General features: G+C 49.4%; 2 protein-coding genes across 3 annotated transcripts in view; one reads left to right on the top strand and one right to left on the bottom strand.

The window, feature by feature from the left end:
- Positions 1-797: 797 nt before the first annotated feature.
- SH2D3A (SH2 domain containing 3A) lies at positions 798-15,252 on the bottom strand. The gene is made up of 7 exons (XM_066252666.1): positions 15,147-15,252; positions 8,455-8,564; positions 6,536-6,708; positions 5,269-5,344; positions 1,759-1,874; positions 1,442-1,615; positions 798-907 (listed from the first exon to the last, which is right to left on the bottom strand). Exons 1-6 carry the CDS (start codon positions 15,250-15,252, stop codon positions 1,492-1,494), a joined length of 705 nt encoding a protein of 234 aa, XP_066108763.1. The 3' UTR covers positions 798-907; positions 1,442-1,491.
- VAV1 (vav guanine nucleotide exchange factor 1) overlaps positions 15,165-15,942 on the top strand; it is a 71,987-nt gene continuing 71,209 nt past the window's right edge. For both annotated transcript variants that reach the window (XM_066274277.1, XM_066274268.1), the window contains exon 1: positions 15,165-15,454. In XM_066274277.1, coding sequence (XP_066130374.1) covers positions 15,251-15,454 — 204 coding nt within the window. In that variant the 5' untranslated portion in view covers positions 15,165-15,250. The remainder of the gene's footprint in view (positions 15,455-15,942) is intronic.

Below are 15,942 nucleotides of genomic sequence, written 5' to 3'. Positions count from 1 at the left end.
GCCAGTGGTGCCCACTCACCCGGGCTCCCCCAGGGCAGCCTGGCACAGTCAGTGGTCAGGGCTTCCTGCAGGTCAAGTTCGGGCCAGAATTCTGGGGGCAGGGCTAGGTGTGCTGGGGGCGGAGCTCAGGTGCCTACATTGCCCCTCTCCACATCTGCATTTTCCCCTGGGTACTTTGACCCAGCAGGGGCCTGGAGAGACTCTGCCCCAAGTACTCTGGACAGTTAGGTGGGGTTGGTGGAGAGCCGGAGCTCATAGGTCTTTGCAGGTGTGGGGAAGGGTGTGGCTGAGGGGCAGATGAGTTCTGCCAGGGTGCAAGGGGGCGCTCTGTCTCTGGTTTGAGCTGCTTAGGAGCCCCACCTTAGAGGTTGTGCCGGGAGAGGAAGGTGCCCCCGCGTCAGGATTTGGGGTTCTGGGCCACCCTGTGCAACAAACTTGGAAGGAAGTTGGGGTTGGTGGGAGTGGGATCCATAGGATAAGCATGGTTCTGGGGGCGGGGCCACCCCCTTTGGGTGTAGGACACTTCCTGTCACCACTGTTGGTTGCCCAGTCCCAGTTCCCAGTTTGGGTGGGACTCTGGGAGGTGTGACAGGAGGCTTTGGTCCCTGGCACGGTTTGGAGGCACCCGGTTGGAGCATGCGGGTTGCTCCTAAGGGGGCGCAGAGGGGGCACTCACCTTGCAGGTGCGGGGCAGCGGCCTTGTGGAATTTGGACACATTCTGGGCTGTCTGATGCGCCCCCTGCAGGATGCGCAGCAGTTGCTCACAGCTCTCCTCCAGTGGCCCCGGGAGTTCCTCGCCCTCAAGCAGGCGCACCACGGGTCCCACGTGAGGCAGCGCCACCTCGCTGGGGTTGCAGGGTCTCGTAGGGGAAGGCTCTGGGGTGCGTTTTGGGCAGGGGCCGAGGCCTAGAGTGAGGATGGTGGGACATTAGGCCAGGCACGCTACAACTAAAGTAACTGGAGGGATTTAGGTCTAACAAGCTCAAGCCTAGTAATGCTAGATAGTTAAGGGCATGGGATAGGGCAGGGGCGGGGGCTAGGGATTGGGGATAGATAGGACCAGGCCTAGTGCATAGGGTGGGGCCTAGGATAAGGAAGGCGGAGCCTGTAGTGTAGCGGTGGGGCCTAAGGCAAGGGAGGCAGAGCCTAGGGTGAAGGGGCGGGGCTCAAACCAAGTGGGGATTAGGCCTAGGACTGGATTAGGATTCTGAGTTGAGTAGGTTCCAGCCTCAAATGATGCCACCCACTGGCACCCTCATTCAGAACTTGCATCAGTGGTTTCAACTCCTGCTTGAAGGCCAATGTGGCTTCAGTGTGGCTCCTTCGGTTCTGGCGCCACATGTGTTCTAGCCGGGATACCTGGGGTAAGAGCCCTGAGCATGCCTCCTCTTTCCCATCACCTGCATTTAGGTTTCCTCCCCATTCCTGCACCCTATGTACCTGGGGCATGAGCAGGGCGCCCAAGACTGCGGCCAGTCTGGGCAGGTCCCTCACCGCCCTGGCTGCAGCGCCAGTGCCGGCTCCATCAGGCCCCTCAGGGCCGCTGTACGCTCCTCCAGCAGCTCCACGCAGCCCAGCACCACCAGCGCACCGGCCTGCACCAGAACCTTGTGCCTGTGGAGGCGGAGGGGAAGGGTCAAGGGGTAGTGAGGAGGTTTATATTTTGCGGTGAGAAAGGACAGGAGGTGGCATTGCCCATCACCCTCCCTGAGTGGGGAGACTTGGGAGATTCTGGGAATTCCAGGTGGCTGGTTTACCTTTCCTGCAGTTCTGACCTCAAGGGATGGCTTTGGGGAAGTGTGAGCAGCTCCAGGCCAGAGGCAACCCCCATGGCATCCTGCTGAGCCTTGGTTCCTCCCAGTAGGTTTGCAACCTGGGGGCAGGGAAGTTGAGGGGTGAGTGATTAGATTGAGTATATGGGTATGAGGTGTGTTTGGACCTTGTCCCTGCCTGGGGAGAAGGGACCTGGTAATGACTCACCTGGCAGTCTGCCAATAGCAGGTAGAGGGCCGTGTACCCAGGATGGTGCTCCAGAAACAGGCCTGGAGAGTACACAGGACTTTGGGTCTTAAGGGCTAATTCTGGGGGCCCAGCAGGCCAGAGAGGTTGTCAGGGGGCAGAAAAAGATCTCTCCCTGTGGTCTTGTAAGACATCTCTCCTCCTCCTCCTGGGCCTCTCACCATGGGGCCTCTGGCTCTGGGCAGCTGTGGCCAAGGGGTATTCCCTGGGCACTAGACTCTTGGAACACCAGCTCACAGTCCATTGGGGGTTGTCCAGAGGCACCAGGCAGCACCAGTGAGGGTGGTTGAGGTGGCTTGGTTGGTGTCTTGGTGTAAGGCCAGTATCCACGTCCACTATCACAACCACCCGGCCCATGCAGGTTCGCATTGGATTCGGACAGACGGTAATGAAACAACGGAGCCACCAACTGGTGAGCCATTATCTTTAATCCTAGCTTGCACCCGGCAGGCAAATAAAAAACACACACTGGCCTTCAAAACCCACTCATTCAGTGCTCACAAAGCTACTGACTTATCCAAGTTTCCTAGAATCAAAGGTTTCTAGCTCACTAGCCTTATTCACCTCTGTTCCCCATGTTGTTCTCTCTGCACAAACTGGCTTCTCCTTCAGCTCTCCACCATCTTGGCTGCTTCTCCTTTCTTCCATGTGGTCTTTCTCTGCTCTCTGCTCTAATGATAGTCTCAGGAACCAAGAGAGAGCAAGCTGGTCCCGGTCTGCCCCACTTTATAGTGTAGAAATCCAAACCTTTAATCCAATACACAAACAAGGAAGTCTCTGATACAAAGTCACTTATCTGAGGCATAATGGGATTCCTCATGAGAGTGCACCAACCTACATCAAAAAGGGTGGAAAAGGCTTAGTCTTAAAACTAAGCCTTAGGCTATAAGAATCCTGCCTGCTCACAGCCTGTTCCCCCACATCCAATGCAAACTAGAAGCGAGCAAACATATATATCATATTTACAAACTTATTTGACCAACACTTGGCATAAAGCTGCCCATCCGAGGCCCTGAGGCTGTCAGTAATGGATCCCAGGGCAGCCAGGGTCTTCAGCAACACAGGGTCACTATCCATGCAAGACAGGGCAAATGCGGGCATGGCAGAGGCTCCTGGGAGTCATACAAAATGGAGTGCAGGAGGTACACAGAGAAGATGGGTAGGTGGGTCCTGGTTCACCCATTCATTCAGTCAATACCTGGGTATCCCCATCTATCTTGGTGTGGCTTTGAACTTTAACAACTTCCTCAGTATAAGTGCTACACACTTAGCAATGGCTTAAAAATAAACTGACACTTGGCCTGACCTGTGGTGGCGCAGTGGGATAAAGCGTCGACCTGGAACACTGAGGTCGCCGGTTCGAAACCTTGGGCTTGCCTGGTCAAGGCACATATGGGAGTTGATGCTTCCTGCTCCTCTCACTTCTCTCTCTCTCTCTCTCTCTCTCTCTCTGTCTCTCTCTCTCACTCCTCTCTCTCTAAAAAATCAATAAATAAAATATTTACAAAATTAAAATAAAATAAATAAATAAATAAACTGACACTTTAGTAGTTTTGTAAATTCTGAATACCACAATTTAAATTTGAATTCTCTGCTTTTGTCCCTCTGATTAAAGATGGTAAAGCAGTGACAGTACAAAATTAAATGTATATTAATCAGTTCACAAAACTACATAAACATCAAAGCAATTGAATTTATTAAACCTTCAAATGATATTTTTTATTAAGTTTGTGGCATGTTTACTTCCAAGGTTATTAGAACTTAGAAACCTACCCAGACTTTTGGGAGATTCAATACTTACAAAGTATTTAAATAGGCCCTGTTAGAGGGGCTTAACAACTTCCCATGGCTCCCAGCTTACTCTGAGTAAGGGCCAAAGAGTAGCCAAAAACACTCTCAAAATCTAAGTCCCAGATCTCTCTCTGACTTCCCCTTCTTTCCCAGTGCTTCAGCTACACTCACCATTTTTTGGTTAAATGAGTAGTTAAAACTCTTGTTCTGGCCCTAGGACCTTTGTACTTGTTGTTCCTTCTGCCTGGCCACACTCACCCCCCAGTTATCTACATCCTTTCCTACCTTACCTTCTTGAAATCTTTCTCCATAGGGCCTTTCCTGACTACTACTTAAAATCTCCCCTACTCTGTTGTACTTTTAATTTTTACCCCAAATTATACATAATTGACTTCTTTTTGTTGTTCTTGGTGCATCTTCCTCTAACAGGATGTTAGCTCCACTTGGGAAGAAATTTTGTCTTTCTTGTTCACTGATGTATCTCAGCACTTAGTATCTCTGCCTGGCATGCAAAGAGAGCTCATGCTGAATGGAGTGGAGGATGTATAGGGCAGACAAGGCAGACCAGGCATGGGGGAGGGGGAGACCTTTAGGTAGCATGACTGGGTAAGCTGGTTTGTTTTTGTTAAGGTTTTTTTTTAAATTGACTTGAGAGAGAGGAAGGGAGGGAGGGAGGGAGGGGGAGAGAGAGAGAGAGAGAGAGAGAGAAAGAGAGAGAGAGAGAAACTGACTTACCTATGCATTCATTGGTTGACTGTTGTATGTGCCCTGACTGGAGATTGAACCTGCAACTTTGGCATATTGGGACAACACTGTAACCAACTGAGCTACCCAGCGAGGGCCTAGTGTAAGTTCTTTTGAGGAACTCATTTTGGGTGAGAAGGAGTCAGAAAAAGATTAGGGGAGTGGGCTTTCCAATGGCAAGAACAATCAGTTCAAAGGGCCTGAGGCAGGAACAAATTTGAAAGGTTCTAGCAACTGAAAGGAAGACTGTGTGACTGAGTGAGGGCATATGGCAGACATTATTAGGGAAGTCATGTAGGGCTTCATAGAATAATTGTAAATGCGCCTGACCTGTGGTAGCGCAGTGGATAAAGCATCGACCTGGAAATGCTGAGGTCGCCGGTTCGAAACCCTGGGCTTGCCTGGTCAAGGCACATATGGGAGTTGATGCTTCCAGCTCCTCCCCACCTTCTCTCTCTCTCTCTCTCTCTCTCTCTCTCTCTCTCCTCTCTCTCTCCCTCTCTCTCTCTCCTCTCTAAAATGAATAAATAAAATTTAAAGAATAATTGTAAATGCACATTTCAAGAACCTACAAAGTTTCTATATGTTTTTAAATCACCATGACAACTTAGCATCATCATCCCCATTTCCAAGTGGTTAAGTCCTTTCCCAAGATCAATCAGGGAATGAGGGGCAAAGAAACCTCTGAGCCATGGCTGTCCTGGCACTCTCACCTGGTTCAGAGTGGCTTTCTCTTGACCACCTACATGCTCCAAATCTGTAGGATGATTGTCACTCCACTTCCTAGCCCTGGGCGACAGAGATGGGGTAGATGTGAAGGCTTAGCCTGAGCAGGGCACCCCCACCAATGCTCAGAAACTCCTACCTGCAGTCACTCAGGACTATTGAATCTTAACCAGGGAGCTTCATCCCCAGGGGATTTGGCAAGGTCAGGAGATATTTTTTGTTTGTTACAGCTAGGGAGTGTGGTGAGGAAAATTCTACTGTCATCTAGTAGACAGAGGTCAGGTGGGGATGATGTTCAACATCCTACAATGCACAGAACAGCACCCCTCAAAAAGAATGATCTGGGCCCTGGCCGGTTGGCTCAGCGGTAGAGCGTCGGCCTGGCGTGCGGGGGACCCGGGTTCGATTCCTGGCCAGGGCACATAGGAGAAGCGCCCATTTGCTTCTCCACCCCCCCTCTCCTTCCTCTCTGTCTCTTTCTTCCCCTCCCCAGCCAAGGCTCCATTGGAGCAAAGAAGACCCGGGCTGGCTCCTTGGCCTCTGCCCCAGGCGCTAGAGTGGCTCTGGTCTCCGCAGAGCAACGCCCCAAAGGGGCAGAGCATCGCCCCCTGGTGGGCAGAGCGACGCCCCTGGTGGGCGTGCTGGGTGGATCCCGGTCGGGCGCATGCGGGAGTCTGACTGTCTCTTCCCCGTTTCCAGCTTCAGAAAAAAAAAAAAAAAAAAAAAAAAGAATGATCTGGCTCTAAGTGTCAATAATGCCAAGGTGAAGAAACCCAGCAGTTTTAGGTGTTGCGAGGAAGGTCAGTAACCTGTGAGTACCTGAGTAGCCCTACCCCATTCAGGCTGTCTAGGAGGGTGTTCTCACTAAAGCTGTGTTGAATAGCTCTTGCTGCTTCACTGGCCTGGAGGCCACAGCCCCTGTAGCCCAGGTCAGTGGACACTGGCCAGTCACATGGCTGTGAACCAGGGCGGGCAGGCTTGGGACATACTCGTCCTCCAGCTGAAAGAGGGCTGTGGGCAGAGGCGGATTTAATGGCGGGCGCACTCGGCCCCGACTTCTGAAGGGCCCTGCAAAACCCCAACTTTATATACTTTTTCTAATGACACCAAGTTTCATATATGCAATTTTAACATTAGTAGTACATAATATTTTTTATTTACTTAAAAATATGGTTAACGTGTATTTTTATTTTCCCTGTCTCTCTTTTTTTAAGGGGCCCAATATTTTCTTCTGCACCTGGGGCCTAAACCGACCTTAATCTGCCTCTGGCTGTGGGCCGTCCTGGCTGGCGATGCAAGGCCACATTGAGTACCTGGAAGTGTAGGGCCAAGCCACACCAGTGGCAGGAGATCACAGGGTGGCCCCCATGGGACCCAGATGCGTGAACCAAGAAGTCACTATCTTGCTGAAGAAGAGCCTCTGCCTCCTGAGGGTAGAGGACATGGGTCAGGAAATTTAGGCATGAGCCCAGATCAGTAATTAATGGTACCTCACCACCCTCACCCAATAAAAGCCATCCTAGAGACTGGGTAGTTTTGTGCCAAATCATTTACCCTTTTCTCATGGGCAAGCCTCTGGACTATATTTCCCACACTCCCTTGCAGTTAGAGCTGTCATGTGACTAGATCTGGCCAAAGGGATGAGGGCAGAAGTGCATTTGGAACTGTTCACACCTGGCCCATAAAAACCCTTCTGCAAAATCCTAGTTTCTGACCTCTATTTGTCAGCTGATATCACCAAAACTCTGGGATAATGCTGAGCCACAAGATGGAAAGGGCTTGGGTCCTGAGTGATTTATGGAGCTCCACATTCTCATTCTTCAACCACCTTGGACTGTGACATAAACAAGCCCTAAAATGTATATTGTGTCTAGCCTAAAGACATCTTGGAATTATTTGTTACAGTTTCTAGCTGACACTGACTGATACAACTTAAAAGTCTGAATAAATGCACTGGCTTTTTTTCTTGTGCAAATGTGGCTTCAATATAAGCCATTAGTTTGATTTTTCCAGTGTAACCCATAAATCATTCTTTATAAAATTTTTAAGCTGTCTTATGACAGCTGTGATGGCTAGTGTGAAAACGGGCTGAGAGCTCTGATACCAGAGAAGCAATGCAGAGCTGGTGACAGTGGCTGGGGGCTGAACAATATATGCAGTGGACACATGTAGGCCTACATAATTCCAGCTGCTTTAGGTGTAAAACGTGAACTCATTTAATTCTTCACCAAAGTTAAATGGTAGGAACTATTGTCCCCATTTATACAGATGGGAAAACAGACCCAGAGAGGTTAAATATATTAGCCTAGGTCACACAATTTAAATTGTAGGACTGGGATTTAATCCTACTATGTCTGACTCTAGGGCAGGGGTCCCCAAACTATGGCCCGAGGGCCACATGCGGCCCCCTGAGGTCATTTATCCGGCCCTGCCACACTTCCGGAAGGGGTACCTCTTTCATTGGTGGTCAGTGTGAGGAGCACATTGACCATCTCATTAGCCAAAAGCAGGCCCATAGTTCCCATTGAAATACTGGTCAGTTTGTTGATTTAAATTTACTTGTTCTTTATTTTAAATATTGTATTTGTTCCCGTTTTGTTTTTTTACTTTAAAATAATATATGTGCAGTGTGCATAGGGATTTGTTCATAGTTTTTTTTATAGTCTGGCCCTCCAATGGTCTGAGGGATAGTGAACTGGCCCCTGTGTAAAAAGTTTGGGGACCCTTGCTCTAGGGCATGGGATTTTAACCACTAAGCATACTGCTTCATGATTTCATTGGATGCCAAGGGTCCCAGGACTCCTGTGGGTAACACCTAAGTTGAGGATGGGGGTGGGAAGCCTTGAATTGAGAGGGAGATGGGGCCCTGGTGGCCACAGGGGCCTGGAACCCAAAGAGAGAGAGACAAGCAGAAACAAAGGGTGCTTTGAGGGAGTTAGGACATTCTTCAATCTCTATTACCATCCTCAACACCATCCCAAAGAGAGTGATAATTTAAATATAAGGGTGATGTGCCACACCAACCAAGGTTCAAGATAGTCCCCAGACCCCCAGCCACCCCTTCCAATAGATCTTGACCCTATATCCCTTATCTAGGACCCAAGAGTCCCCAGTAGATCAAGGGCAGGAGAGGTTCCCCATTGTAGGTGTTGAGGCCCTGCAGGAGGCAGTACCTGGAGGGATAAAGGGCTGTGGTGCCAGGGTTGGCTGGCAAAGTCCTCTTCATCCTGTGGTGCCTGTACGGAGCTTTTGGGAGCAGTGGACACTAGGGCTGAGCTTTTCACTTACACAGGCCTCAGTCTTCCACTTCTGTAAAATGGGAATAATTATTTCTGCTTCCTGAGTAGCTGAGTTGATCCTTCCATGTTCCTCTTTTTTTTTTTTTCTTTTAATTTTTTTGTGCGCTCCTTTTAGTTTTGGAGACAGCAGCTCATATCCTTTCAAACCTTAAAACGCATCTCTTAGCCCTGGTCAAGTAGCTCAGTTGGATAGAGCATCATCCTAATATACCAAGGTTGCAGGTTCGATCCCCTGGTGGGGCATATACAAGAACCAACGAATGAATACATAAATAAGTGGAATAACAAATTGATGTTTCTTTCTCTCTCCCTTCCACTCTCTAAAATCAATTAAAAAATGCATTTCTCTGTATATGTATAGATTATATATTCTAAATTAAACAAGTTACTCATAGGTTATCTATCTATCTATCTATCTATCTGCCAGACATATAGATATATGCCAGATTAGAGTTGACCCTTGAACAATGCAGGGGTTAGGGGTACTGAACCCTGCAGAATCAAAAATCTGTGAATAAATCCCTCCATACTCAACTACTAATACCCTATGGTTGACCAGAAGCCTCACCGAGAACATAAACAGTTGATTAACACATATTTTGTATATGTATCATATACTGTATTCTTACAATAAAACTAGAGAAAATAAAATGTAATTAAGACAATCATAAGAAAATACATTTACAGCATTTATTGAAAAAAATCTGCATATAAGTGGACCCATGCTGTTTAAACCCAGGTTGTTTAAGAGTCAACTATATACATAAACAGTTCTCTCTTTCTCTATCTCTCCCTTCCTCTCAAAACTTAATAATAAAAAAGAAATATGTATAAAATCAGACTATGAGTAACTATAATTTAGAATTGGCTGTAATTTCATTGAAACAGCCAGGCATTTACTGGGATCCTTGCAAATAGAGATCCATGCACTGCTTTAAAACTAATGACATTTTATGCAGATGACATAATGCTCCATGTTGTAGAAGTTTAATTAACTACTTCACTAAGACTAATATTTATGTGGCACCTACTATGTGCCAGGTGCTCTTCTAGGTGAGACTTAACAGTAAACAACAACAAAAAAACCGGAGACCACTGCCATTCTAGTGAGCGAGCCGGCAATTCAGCTTGGTTGGTCGTCCTGATATGCAAGTTACTGGTTCCATCCCTGGTCAGGGCACATACAGGAACAGATCGATGTATCTGTCTCTGTCTCTGTCTTCCTCTCTCTGAATAAATAAAAATTAAATAAAAGAAATAAGTTGAATGTGTAGTTAGGACAGAGAGAGCTAGGCAGAAAGATGTAACTAGGGATGGGATATGAAGATCCAGGTGGTGGAGTTAAGATTTTCCATTAGGCGGCCTGAGGAAAGGTCTCAGTATAACTGGGAAGATTTTTGAGAAAGCAAGCCCGCTGGTTCTCAGGGTGAAAGAACATTCCAGGCCAGAGGTAATTTAATTTACTAATGTCCATATCTTCTAAACAATCTATGTGCCTACATCAGGATTCTTAGGAGGTAAGAAAATCAAACCTTGCCTGACCAGGCGGTGGCGCAGTAGATAGAGCATCAGACTGGGATGCTGAGGACCCAGGTTTGAGACCCCGAGGTCGCCAGCTTGAGCATGGGCTCATCTGGTTTGAGCAAAAGCTCACCAGCTTGGACCCAAGGTCGCTGGCTCCAGCAAGGGGTTACTCAGTCTGTTGAAGGCCCACGGTCAAGGCACATATGAGAAAGCAATCAATGAACAACTAAGGTGTCGCAATGCGCAACGAAAAAACTAATGATTAATGCTTCTCATCTCACCGTTATGTCTCTCTGTCCCTGTCTATCCCTCTCTCTGACTCTCTCTCTGTCTCTGTAAAAAAAAGAAAATCAAACCTATAAACGGCTTTCGGATGTAACACCACATTTAAGGATGTTGAAAGGTCACATTTTTGTAGAAATGTCAGCAAATGCAGTTTTGGAGCCATACATCTCATTATTATCATGGTCAAATTTAGGTCTCAGACACTCCTGGGCTTCCTTGATCAAGGGAGTCTCAGGTATCTGGTGGAGAAAACCCACCCTGGATAGGAGGGAAGCAAGGGGTCTACTTCGCACTTTTCCCACCCTACAAGGTCTTCAGGGCTGGCCAGGGTCTGCAGGAAAATAGCACCAGGATTCTTACATCCTGAGTCAGACTGCTGGAAGGCCTGACAGGCACAGGAAGTTCCATGGCCAGCCCTAGGTGACTTAAAGGGGCGGGGAGCTGGGCCTGGAGCTGGGCCCAGAGCTGGCTGCAGGCTATGCATACTTGAACTCCAGGTATGTCTCCTGGATGCCTGTTCACTTCCTGTTTGTCACCTGGCCAGGACCAGCCTGTCTTAAGAGTCTCCCAACTCCAGGTTCTTCTGTCTCATGTCTCCCTTAGTGGGCATTGTGGTGGGTTACTGACAAAACTCTGATTAGTTGAGGGTGGGGGAAGCTCTGAGTGGGCACAGGTCACCACAGGCTAAGTCATCCTCCTGCCCTGTGTCCTGGAATAATTTCTGGATACTCGGGTAGGAGAGCGAGGAAGAGGACAGAATCAGGAGAGGGGGTGAAGAAGGGGCAAACACAGGGAAATGAGGGAGGGGGTATTCATGCCATATAGACCATATATATGGATATAAATAGCAGGGGACAGCCACTAGCAGATGGACACATGGACAAAGACTTGACACCACCAATCGGTTGAGCACTATGTGCTGTTCTAGACTTTGGAAATAGTGATGATCGAGACCTGTCTTCGCCCATCACAGTCTGGTGGACAGGCACACAACAAAACAAGAATACATTCTAAGGTGGTAAAACAGGGAGATGTGATAAGATGGCTGGAGGAGGCAGAGTGCTTTAAATAGCACAGAGTCTGTCCCAGAAGGTGACATTGGAGCTGAGACCTCAGAAAAGGGAAGGAGATACTGGCAGTTATGCAAAGATTTTGAGAAACAGCAGTTCAGGTTGGGGGGTAAGGCAAATGCAAGAGCTTGCCTTTAAAAAAATTTTTTTTATGGAGCTTGTTTGACATCATCAAGGAGGCCAGTGTGGCTGGAATGCAGTGAAGAAAAAGCTAAGTGGAGAGCAGTAGGTAGGCAGCGGTGAGACCATGCAGGAACTGGTGGACCCCAAAATTTTCATCTCAGTGGTATGGGATAGGAGCCATGGAAAGGTTTTAAGTGAGGGAGGGGCACAATCTGGTTTGTGGATTAAAAAGATTTGTCAGGTAAAAATGGAAGCAGGGAGGATCTCCATGTTGCAAAGGAAACCCTCTTACAGGAGCAAGCCCAGGTACACAGACCTGTGTGAGGCACAGCGACCCAAGCAGACCCTTCGCGACCCTTTCTACGTCCGCGGACGCCCTTGGACAGACACCCAGATCCTACTCGCGTGCTAGTAGCCCCACCTAGAAAACAGAGGACTCCCCACTCAGATAATCCCCTGGTCCTGTATCCACCCGGGGCTCCTTACTCACCTGGGACAGGACGCGAGAAGCTCTGAAGGGCTTGGGGCGGAACCTAAGCAGGAGGTCTGCGCCTCCGAGCCCCTCCCACCCGGCCGCAGGTGGAAACCAAGCCTAATCAGGTTCCCGCCCTTGAGACCCCGCCCCTTAAGACCACGCCTCTTTTGGGCCCCACCTCCAACTGTAGACTCCCAGGCTTTCACCCGCCCCTTCGTTCTCACTCCGCCCCTATAGGACCTTTCATTGCACTAACCACATTCCCTTTGGATAATATACGTCCTTCTGTATAAACCACACTACCCTGGGAAACTCCGGTTGTCTTTTAAAACGGACAGTCCCCATACAACATCTCCCCGCCCTCCTCCAACTGATCACGCCCACTTACCTCCCAGTCCCCTCCTAGTCCCAGTTCTTAGAATTCGGCTCCACCATTACTAGCATCTGGCCTTAAGTACCCATGGACCCTCGGGTCGCGGAAGGAGGGTGTCTCTCTCTTCGCCTCTCAGGGTCCCGGGAAGGGGCATAGCGGCCCCTATGGGTTCTCTTTCTTGGCAGGGGTGTGGCGACAGCTGTGACAAGAAGCGGTGCGCTTTCTCGAGACCGCCCCCTTGGGTTTCCCGGAGTGGAACCCCAGATGAAGGGTTTTGTGGACAGATGCGGGAAAACACGACAGACTCCCCCAGTGACAACACGGTGGAGTTGAGCTGGATTCTGTGGAGACGGGGAGGTTGGGGCGGGGAACCATTCAGGTGGTTTTCCAGGTGGGAGGAAGGAAGCGGTGGGCTTCCATCATGATGCCTGGAAACAAGCATGAGAAAGGTTAAGGGATCAAGAACAAGAGAAAGAACGCCCTGGCCACGTTTATGGAGGTGGGGCTGGGGGAGAGGGAGGGAGGAAAAAAGAGAGGGAGGTAAAAGGAAGGGATGAAGGAAGAATAGAAAGAAAGCAGTGGTTTCAGCTAACGTTATTTTTGTGAGAGGCAGGGAGACAGAGAAACAGTAACATCGAGCTGTTTCTGTATGTTCCCTGACTCAGCTAACATTTATTGAGGACTGTACTGCTTGTATGACTGCCTCAACGCATTTAATTTTTACTTAGGCCACTCAGTGAGGTAGGTACTATTTTCATCACCCCCCCCCCCATTTTCCAGATGAAGAAACTGAGGCGCCAGACAGCTAAGCCATATGTCCAAACTGAGCTGGTTTGTGAGGGGTCGATTCAAACGTGGAGCCCCGGAGGGCCATCCTGTTTTATTTGCTTTCATCTTCCTACCTCCACCATCTTTGATCTCGACCATGATTTTAAACGGCCTCCCATTTTATGGATGAGAAAATTGACGCATAGTAAGCCAAAGATACTTGGGGATGAACACTTCTGGTACTGGTAGTATCACAAATCTGGGAATTTCCAGGCCGGGCTGCCCTCCCCACCCTCATGTGGAAGAGGGGCTCAAGAGGAGAGGAGGGGAGTATCTTCCTTGACCGCCCTCATGCCTAATTTTGGTTAGTCAAGAGCAGGGGTCCCCAAACTTTTTAGACAGGGGGCCAGTTCACTGTCCCTCAGACCGTTGGAGGGCCGGACTATAAAAAAAACTATGAACAAATCCCTATGCACACTGCACATATCTTATTTTAAAGTAAAAAAACCAAAGCGGAAACAAATACAATATTTAAAATAAAGAACAAGTAAATTTAAACCAACAAACTGACCAGTATTTCAATGGGAACTATGGGCCTGCTTTTGGCTAGTGAAATGGTCAATGTGCTTCTCTCACTGACCACCAATGAAAGAGGTGCCCCTTCCGGAAGTGCGGCGGGGGCCCTGATAAATGGCCTCAGGGGGCCGTAGTTTGGGGACCTCTGGTCAAGAGGGTAGAGGGTATGTCCAGTAAAGGGGTCTAACGCCCCCTAGTGGTTACAAGAATTAGAAAATGCAAGGGATGTCTAATAAGATTGAGGGGGGAGGGGAGGCCACTCACAACCTAGTGGGGTGAGAGACCGCATAGACAAAATGATTTCAGGTGGTAGTAACAGCTACGAATACAGTAAATATTTGCTAAACGAATCAATTAACAAACGACACTAGCAAAGTGTATAAGGAGAGAGATGATAATGACCAAGACCAGCGGGATAAATGGATGGATTTGGGATAAATGCCAGAGGTAATGCCAATAGAGCTTTCAACCACTTATTTGTTTCTTTATTCATTCACTCAAGAAATATTGATGGAGTGTGTATATGTGCCAAGTGCAGCAGTAATAAGGGACAAATTTCTAAATAGACAATAAATAAATAAGTATAATAAAATACCAGGTTTGACATGATCGGGACTTAAAGTAGAGATAGTTTGTGATGAGGTGGAATAAAAGGCTGTGATTTGTAATAGGGAGGTTTGGGACGACTTCCTGAGGAGACATTGAGCAAAGACCTGTAGATGGTGAGGGAGCTAGCCCATGAAGTTGCCTAAGGCAGAGAAGGAGCACTTTCGAAAAAAGGCCCTGGGACAGGACGAGTCCAAGCTTGTTGGAGGAACAACAGGAGGCCTGTGTGGCAAGTAAGTAAGGGGGGAGTGGAGGAGGTGAGGGCGGGGAGGGGCGGGAGATCCTATAGGACCTTGTGGAATGCAAGAAGGACTTTTACCCCCCCAAAAAAGGTATGTGACAAGAAGAGGGACATCCTGACTTGACTCAGATGCTCCCAAGCGCCCTCTGGCTGTTGTGGGGAGTATAGCCTGGAGGGAGAGGGCAGGAGCGCAGGGACCGGGAAGGAGGACACAGCCTGGTCCAGGCTAGCGATGATGGGGCTATACCAGGGTGGTGGCAGAGAGGAAGGGGTGGGCAGAGGGCGGATTTTGAGTACTTTCAGGAGTTACGATTCAAAGGTTGGATATGAAGAAAGGCACCTCACTCTAGTTAGCTTGACCACCGGCGGCCGCTCCCCATTGCCAGGTGACCAGGTGTTGTGTTGGTGGGGAAAGAGATGTCTCGCGTGGAAGGGGCTCGGTTAGGCGGGGCTGGATATAGGTGCTCCCCCCGCCCCCAACCCCACGGCTCCTCCTCCTCCACCCCCTCTCCGGGCGACAGTTACAGGCAAAGAAGAGGAAGTGGTAGCTAGTAGCACAGGCAGGCGGGCGGGCGGGCGGGTGGCGGAGGCTGCGAGGGTGCGCGGGCCGGCCCGGGAAGGCAGCGGCCATGGAGCTGTGGCGACAGTGTACCCACTGGCTGATCCAGTGCCGAGTGCTGCCACCCAGCCACCGCGTAACTTGGGACGGGGCCCAGGTGTGCGAGCTAGCTCAGGCCCTTCGGGATGGGGTCCTTCTCTGCCAGCTGCTCAACAACCTACTGCCCCATGCCATCAACTTACGCGAGGTCAACCTTCGCCCTCAGATGTCTCAGGTGAGCCCACCACGGGCTGTCGGGCTGAGGGGTGGAAGTGGGACATTCCAGGCTGGGTTAGTGCAATGTACCTCTGTGTCGGCAATGTAGACTGGTATATGCCAACTCTGCGGCTGGCTTAGGAGACGGGAGATGTGTGGACAGTAACAATGAGATTCTGGGATGACCCACGTCAGGGTAACAGAAATGTGTTCATAGGCATGAGTGAGCCCAAATCTAGGCTGAGAACTGACAAGCTGGGGGTTAGCTGCTCCCTAAGCCCCAGGTAGACTTCACTGGGACTCAAGGCTCCAGGTTCCATTCTCTGGAAGTCTTGAGGGGGTGCCTAGGAACCCCCTGGATGGCCGACAGGGTGCCTGAGGTTTTCTTTAAGCCCTTACCCCCAGATTCTGGCAATGGGGGAGGGGCCTCCTCTCCTCCTTCCCCACATGTGTCTCCTCCTTCAGGCCCTGGGCCCCTTCCTTCCCCTCACATCTTCTTCCCCTTGG

Source organism: Saccopteryx bilineata, chromosome 1 (assembly GCF_036850765.1).
Source record: "Saccopteryx bilineata isolate mSacBil1 chromosome 1, mSacBil1_pri_phased_curated, whole genome shotgun sequence".
NCBI lineage: Eukaryota > Metazoa > Chordata > Mammalia > Chiroptera > Emballonuridae > Saccopteryx > Saccopteryx bilineata.
The sequence above is the reverse complement of the archived record's forward strand: the minus strand, read 5'-3'. Positions and strand labels throughout refer to the sequence as shown.